This window comes from Cyprinodon variegatus, unplaced genomic scaffold (genome assembly GCF_000732505.1).
Source record: "Cyprinodon variegatus isolate N-32 unplaced genomic scaffold, C_variegatus-1.0 Scaffold1008, whole genome shotgun sequence".
In the NCBI taxonomy this organism is placed as follows: domain Eukaryota; kingdom Metazoa; phylum Chordata; class Actinopteri; order Cyprinodontiformes; family Cyprinodontidae; genus Cyprinodon; species Cyprinodon variegatus.
Window position 1 is genome coordinate 274,931 of NW_015151461.1, and position 7,482 is coordinate 282,412.

At 48.8% G+C, this 7,482-nt stretch overlaps 1 protein-coding gene across 1 annotated transcript in view; it reads right to left on the reverse strand.

Moving 5' to 3' along the window:
- The window catches only part of LOC107100775 (lysine-specific demethylase 6A-like), a 48,132-nt gene extending 40,879 nt beyond the window's left edge, over positions 1 to 7,253 (reverse strand). The window contains exons 1-2 of the mRNA XM_015399409.1: positions 6,734 to 7,253; positions 6,588 to 6,651 (exon numbers count right to left, since the gene is read on the reverse strand). Coding sequence (XP_015254895.1) covers positions 6,588 to 6,651; positions 6,734 to 6,885 — 216 coding nt within the window. The 5' untranslated portion in view covers positions 6,886 to 7,253. The remainder of the gene's footprint in view (positions 1 to 6,587; positions 6,652 to 6,733) is intronic.
- Between the last annotated feature and the right edge of the window lie 229 nt (positions 7,254 to 7,482).

The following is a 7,482-nucleotide window of genomic DNA, read 5'->3' on the forward strand; positions in this document are numbered from 1 at the left end:
TATTAGCTGTTCTATGAGCCCTAATGCAGCCTGGTTAAAAGCCCTAGAATGAAACCACAGGTTTCTTCCTTTTATGGTTTGATCAGGAATATTTAGATGAGCTGTGCTTTGATTGGTTGGTTTACAACGAGCCAAGCTGCTGAGCAAAGACGCATCATAGCAACCAGCACTCACTCACTGAAACATCAGATTGCTGATATGGTAGGGGGACCAGACGTCTTCTTTTTCATGGACATGTCCTACTTTTCAGACTTAAAAAATGTCCGGGGGGAATTTTTAAAATCGTCCAGGAACTCCAGCGGATGGAGAGCAGGGAGGCGGTGGGAGACGGTCAGCCTGGAACGCTGCATTTCCACCCGTGGTTCTGGTTCATCGTCAATAGAGAAACTTTCTGCTTTGTAATTCTTGTAGCAGTAAACCCAGCTGTATGCTAAACAGCTAAACTGCTGTCTTCCATCTTCCTCCATTCATGTTCCTGGGCCGGGAACCAGTGGGCTGGTCTGGATGTCAGTTTTGGGGCATGACAAAAGTACAGACCAAACGAAATAAGGCAAAATCCCCGAGTTTACGTCAACTTGGTGCTTCGTTTGGATTCCCTCGTTTATGGTGGAAGTTTAGAATAGTGAGATTTGCAGAGAAAGGAGGAGTTGATGGGGTTTGAACTTCTCTGTACGTCCATTTCACCCACTGAACTATCGTTATTCATCTATGACAATGGAAACTCTGCATCCTATGACCCCTTTAAGCTCAAAGCCGATCCGATTTCGAGTCCCGATCCGATATTCTGCCTTTAGTATTGATATCTATAAAACTCAAATATATTTTGAGCAAGTAACTCAACTTTTAAGAAGACTAATATTTCATCATTAAGCATTATGATTATTATCGTAAATCCCATGAAATCAAAATCTTACTGAGAATTAAAGGTCAGCTTCAATTTAATATTTTAGACAAAAGTAAAAATAAATAAATCACTGACAGAGAAAATCCTATCCAAGATCCACCGTTAGCTAATAAGTGCTTAACATAGTGTGGAGTTAGGAAGCTGAGGCATTTCTTACAAGAAAAAAAGGTTCAAACTTATTTAGAGTCCTCAGACAGATAGAAAGGCTCCGTACATACATTTATACCTTACAGAAATCCTCCCCCCAGGGGAACCAACCCACCTCCTGCATAAAGAACTTTCTCACACTCGAACATTTGGAGGACAAACGGCTTGAGTTGATGAAGGCCGTTCCCTGTGAGGTTAATCTATCTCTCTCTGGTCAGATGGGTCTCCTAATAACAGCAGTCCTCCCTTCCTGCCATGAAGGAGGCTGGGACTCTTTCTGATCTCTCATTAACCTTCGTTTGGAGCCTGGGAGGCTAAGAACAGACAAACCTCAACATTGTTTACTCCAAAATAGGATGCCATAAAGTCAATAAAAAGTGCACTGACCACTGAGCTAATTTAAAATGCCCTCGCTCATCTTAAAAGTCATGTGATTAACAAATAGTGTCTCACGATGGCAGAGCATAGCACAGGTCCAAAACGTCCAGAAGACGATTAACTCTGACATTCTCAACTACTGAGATGGGCTGGTTGTCAAGAGAAGCTCAGATGAAGAATGAAGTTTGTGGTGTTAAATGCTACCTCCTCTATAAATTCACGATGCAGACATAGCATGTAGCTTTAGGACAGCCTTAGCTCTGTAGAGTAAAATATTTACACACTTCTGACATGCTGTCTTTGCACCGCTTCGGAGGTTTGAATAGGTCAGCTACCATCAATCCTGACTAGCAGGTACTCTAAGGCAGTTGCCGTAAAGATTGGCACAAAATAGTTAGTGAATAAGTTAGGGGGGGGGGGGTTCTGGTTGGGTGGCCTGCACGGGGCATGTGGGCCCTGGTCCTGGGGGAGCTTTTGCTGGATGTGGTCTGGTCCGGGAATGGGGTCGAGGGGCCGGGCTTGAAGCAGGAACAAAATGGGTTGATGTGGTGGTGTCACCCCCCCATTCCGGATCGATAATCCCGGGACCGACCACCGGTGCAGCCGGGTCTTTGGTCCTGGGATTATTGGATGTGAGTGTTATGTGTCAATGTGCGTCCACATTTTTCCCCCTGTGTGGTGTGAGTGGGGGCTTCCATAGGAAGGCGTGATTGAGACTGTTTTTGGTTTCTCTCTCTCCCAGGGTGGGGTCTGAACTGCCCCCTCTCCCAAGCACATCTCAAGTCTCCAAGTGCGGAGCCCATTCCTCCGTCCTGCTCTCCCTGTGCTGGCTGCCCCCTGGGCTCGCGCCTGTGCACTGCTCGAGCTCGGGGTTTGGGGGTGGATGCCCGGGCGGCTACTGGGCATTCCTGGCGGCTTCTCCGGGGGGCCCGGCCAGGGTCCGGCTGGGGCTCCTGCCGGGGAGGTGGGGCGCCCCTGGGGCCTTGGATCCCTGGGGCCCAGGGGCGGATTGACTTCGGGGTGGCTGCCGGCAGGGCCTGCGGACTTGTCCCCGCAGCTCCGGCATTGCGGTGGCTGGGGGACTTCCCCGAGGCTGTCTCTCCTCCTCCCTTGGTGGGGGTCAATTTAATGGGGGTCAATTTACTTCAAATGGATGTTTGAAAATAGCAGCAACATCAGAGACGTGCAGAATGAAAACAGCAGGTTATTTAACTGACTAAGGTAGAAACTGAGCAGAATCAGCATGAATGGAAGAACTGGTTGAGGTTGTTGGGAACAGTGGTGGTTCTAGAGCGGGGGTCGGCAACCAACCGCTCCTTAGCGTCCCCCTGGAGCTTTATCAAAAATTTATGAAAATCGATTTTTTTTTTTTTTTTTTTTTTTTAAGATGGTGTGCAGGAGGTCAAACAAAAATTAAATATGTTTTCCAATGCTGCAAACATTTGTATAATAAATAAATTTTAAAAATAATGTGCGTCATAGCCATAGAGCTCAGTGGTCATAACTTGCAGCCAACTCAATGAAGGAGCTCTCCAGTTCAGCACCAGCTGAACCAGCATTGGGGGGGGGACATTATCCATATGGAGCGATATTTGTGTCTTCGGTTTGACCGCAGTGAGACAACACCTGCACGCTCAAAACCGAAAAACTCTTCTCAACACACTGTGGTCGCGCTCAGTTCCATCTCTGCGCGTGCTTAGATCCGTCCTGCATGCGCTCCACCTGCTCTCTCCGCGCTCAACACCAGCTGTGCGCTTGACTCCAGCTCTGCGCTCGCGAATTCATAAAGTATGTAAATAAACCAATCAGCCAATCACGCCCCGCTTTTTTTCATCCAATCAAAGTATTAGTTCCAAATACTACATCTGGCTAAATGAAAAAAAATAAACACAATCAGGAAATCAAACAACTCTTTTAGTTCTGTGGTCAGCATTCAATTTAAAGGACAGCAGATAGTACTATAAAATATCTTGAATTATCTTGAATAAAAGTCAGTAAAACAGTTATTAGATCATCACCTCTTCCATCTCCTTTTGCCTGCTATTGATATGGATTTCATTTTGCTGTTTAGACAGACAAATTAGGAGGATATTTCAGATTCAAATATGGTTCAACAATATTTAGATAAAAATATTTTAGATATTGTAAGATTTTTAGGGATGCTTCAAAATATTCCAATATTAGGAATGGTGCTTTGTTTTATTTACAGAATTTAATTTTAAATCGGGTAAAAGAATCAGTGATGGAATTCAGCCTCCAAAGGAGAAATGTTGGTGATCATATTGGCCTTAAAATGGATTGAAGAAATTGTTCCATTAAGAAGTTTAATTTGCTCTGATTCTAGTTCAGCTTATATTCATTAAAACAATCATTCAGTCAGCAGACAGTAGGATGCATCGGTTTCAATCCCAATCCAGTTGTTTGCCAACCGCCATGTTTACACACATTTAGGAATTAGCAAGCGCAGAGAGAGTCGAGCGCACAGCTGGTGTTGACTGCAGAGAGAGCAGGTGGAGCGCGTGCTTGGATCCGTCCTGCACGCGCTCCACCTGCAACAGAGATGGAACTGAGCGCCATGACAGTGTGTTGAGAAGTTTTTCAGTTGAGCGCGCGCCAGACCGGTTTTGAGCGTGCATGTGTTGTCTCACTGCATGCTCAGATTGGTTCCTGCCCTCAAACCAAAGACACAAATATCGCTCCATATATCCACCAGAGATGTTCATTCAGGATCCGTCCAGAGGGCATCCAATCACAGCTGGCCTTCCTGATCAGCTGATCCAGCCGCTTCCTCTCAGCTGCAGAACAATAAACTGTTTAGTTCCAAGATTAAAAGCAAGTTCCGGGTCACCAGCCTTCCACCGACAGAACCCCATGGAAAGTTCTGGGTCACCAGTAGTCGTTGCTATGGTAACACTGATGCCCCAGGCTGTAGCTCCGTGGTGCAGGGTAACTAAATCAAACACTTGCCCCTTTCAAATGTATGCGGTCAGATTAAAGTATTTCAAAGACTAACTTTTGGGAATTAGTTACGTTTTTCCTCAAAGCTGCAATAAACCGGTGGAACTGAGATTTGAACGCATGCGTTTCCTCCACTGCTAGTTCACCGTTACACCTGCTGCCAATTTACAGCCATTCTGCACTGACGCAAACTCGCCATTCAAAGCCAGGCAAAAACTGCGTTTTTATTGTTTTAAACAATCGTTGCACGCAGCTGCAGCTCAAACTGTACAACCATAACGCAGGGTTTAAAGTTCACAGCTGATGAAGTTTATTCTCACACCGTGCGACCCGACGCTCTGATGTGATCTACCTGCTCACACTGTACGTCTAAAAACCAGGTAGGACTCAGCTCCACAGTGAGATGGCGCTACTCGGAATCATCAGTTTGGAAGAAGAAGAACTTCCTTGTTAGCCCATGCAGTGCTGGAGGTTCTGGTAGCTCGTCTTCAGCAGCAGGATTGACCCACCAACACCTCAGGAGGACGACAGCATTTCAATCATGCTTGATTTTCTCCCGACCTTACCACTCCTGATGGGGAGGCGGTCGTTGGAGGCTGATCGCCCCTCCTTACCCCCTGTATGCTACATGTCACAGCACGCTTGAGGAGGCTGAAAATTCTCCATGACTGGAGAATCAGCCCGAAAAAGTAAAAAAAAAAAAAAAAAGAAGACGACACACAGTGTACGCCTGTTTAAAGGCTGAAGGTTCCACTGGCCCTACCTACTAGGTGATTTAGAATGACAGTCAATCTGGCAAACCCAGCGGGGAAACGCGCCAATGGTAGGTTAGTGGTCAGGGACTGGTTTGGGACTTAAGGCCTGGTTATCCTCCTGCAGGAGTGTGTTGCAGATATGTTTGATTTATGCCCAATATTGAAGCGTGGTCTGCACTGTTATTCCACCCCACAACGCCAGAGGGCCAATCAGGAACTAGCTAGGATTGTGGGTGTGTGTTGGTTTGATGAGCTTGTTCGCCGTCTACAACCCCTCATCCAACGCCGGGCGACACACAGTTCCCCCAGAAAGTGTTCCCCAAAGACCGGCCGTGGCGCTGCGTGTTTTGGCTTCCGGTGCAAACCGTCGCACAGAGCTACAAACTAGCGCCCTGCACGGTGTCTGGGATGGTGTCCGAGGTGAGCCTGGCGCTGTGGACGGCACTACAGCCAGAGTTTCTGCCATTAGGGACCAAACAGGAAATACACAGAGTGGATGCAGAACTGACCAATCAGAGGCCTCCTGGCAGAACACCTGGTTTCTGAGCATAAACAGGCTTTAGAGACAGAGGATGAACAGGGTTAAGGTCTCCATCAGACCCCAGGCTGAATGGATCCATGCTTAAGGAGATGATGATGATGATGATGATGTTCAGGTTTTAAGCTCATTAAAACATTCCATCAGTTCCAGCCGCCTGTCAGATAAAAGCTTTGGAAATAAAAACCATCTACTGTATCAATCAGCCTTTTATTGTGATGGAGCCTCATTTGATGCAGTAAATGTGCTTCATGTCAGACATCAGTGGGACTGAGAGCCCAGCTGGTGGAGCTCTTTGGACCGAACCTCCCTCAGCCTGCAGCGGCGACCCTCCGAACCGAACAGGCGGTTAAACGGACCGATGAGGCACGCGCCCGGTGAGGATGCTGACCAATCAGCGCGGGGATCCTCTCCCTGCCAGAGGAGGCTAGCACCGCAGCTAGCTAGCTAGCGCAGCAACATTTGATTCTAATTTTCTTCCCTTTCCGCCATCTTAGGCGACAAAAAGCAGCCGGAAGTGAAGAACTTTAAAATCATGGCCAAAGTGTCAAAGCTGCGGTTCAAACGGGCGCGAACCGCTGGACGGTTAGCGGCTACATGCTAACCCAGGGAGCTGACGCACAGCCCGGCGGTGGGTTCCGGACCGAACTGCCCGGCGGACCTGGAACCGAACCTCCCTCCCAGAGGCGGAGCGGAGCAGCCGGTAAACAGAGGATCATTTCCCGGCGGAGGGATGGAGCTATGAGGGACATATTGGAGCCTCCACCGCTGCTCCATGCTGGAGCCATGCATGCACCCCCCCTCTGCTGGATGGAGGAGGAGGCCAGCTCCCCTCCTCCCTTCCTCCCTCCATGAGGAGCAGGTCTGAGCTCCGCTTCCAGGAGGGGGAGCAGGAACAGCGGCATACCTTCATCAGCAAGGCCTTCGTTCTGGCGCCATCTTCTTGAAGCCCGTGAAATCCAAACAGTGAACTGCAAGCAGAGGAGAGCAGACACGGTTATTCAGAGGAGGAGGAGGAGGAGGCATGGCTGCGCCGCTGGTTCTCCTCCTCACCTGTCAGCTCCGACCAGGCTCTGCTCCTCCTGCGCCGTTAGCTTCGGAAAGTCCTCCTCGATTTCAGTCGCTTTTCCAGACGCCATTTTCTCATCGTCAGCAGCGCAGAGGCTCCGGGCAGCGGCCGCCGGCGACACCCCGCTAGACTTCATGGGGAGAGTCCGGGAGGGGGGCCGAGCGGCTCCGGGCGGAACCACCGCGCACCGATCCAGGATTAAAACGGGGCGTAGCGCGATTCTTCCGATTCCTCAAGGAAACGCTCCTTTCACCTTCTCCTCCGCGGCCCTCATTGTGGGAGAGAGGCGGGCGCGCGGCACAGCTCCGGTTCCAGCATGGCGCTGATGTGAAGTCGGCTCGGAGGGACAGGCTACTTTCAGACGCTCTCAAACTTCCCCAAGCAGCGGCTCAAAGTTGTTGTAATTGTGTCACACAGGCGAATGCACGCTGCCGCCGTGTCACGCCCTCCGCTCCGACTGGCCAATCAGCGGCGCTCATATGCGGTGACACAAACACGCGCCTATGCAACGCGATTCTTCTTCTTCTTCTTGTCGAGTTTTATGGCGGTTGGCAACAAACTGTTAGTAGCATTACCGCCACTTACTGGTATGGAGTGTGGTTCGTGATGGTTTAAATATTGATCCTGATACATTCTACCCTAACTTCTTCTTAACATTCACACTTAAAAATATAAACATATTTGTGCACAGCTTTGTATATCATTCCTTCACTCACAAACACACTTACTATAA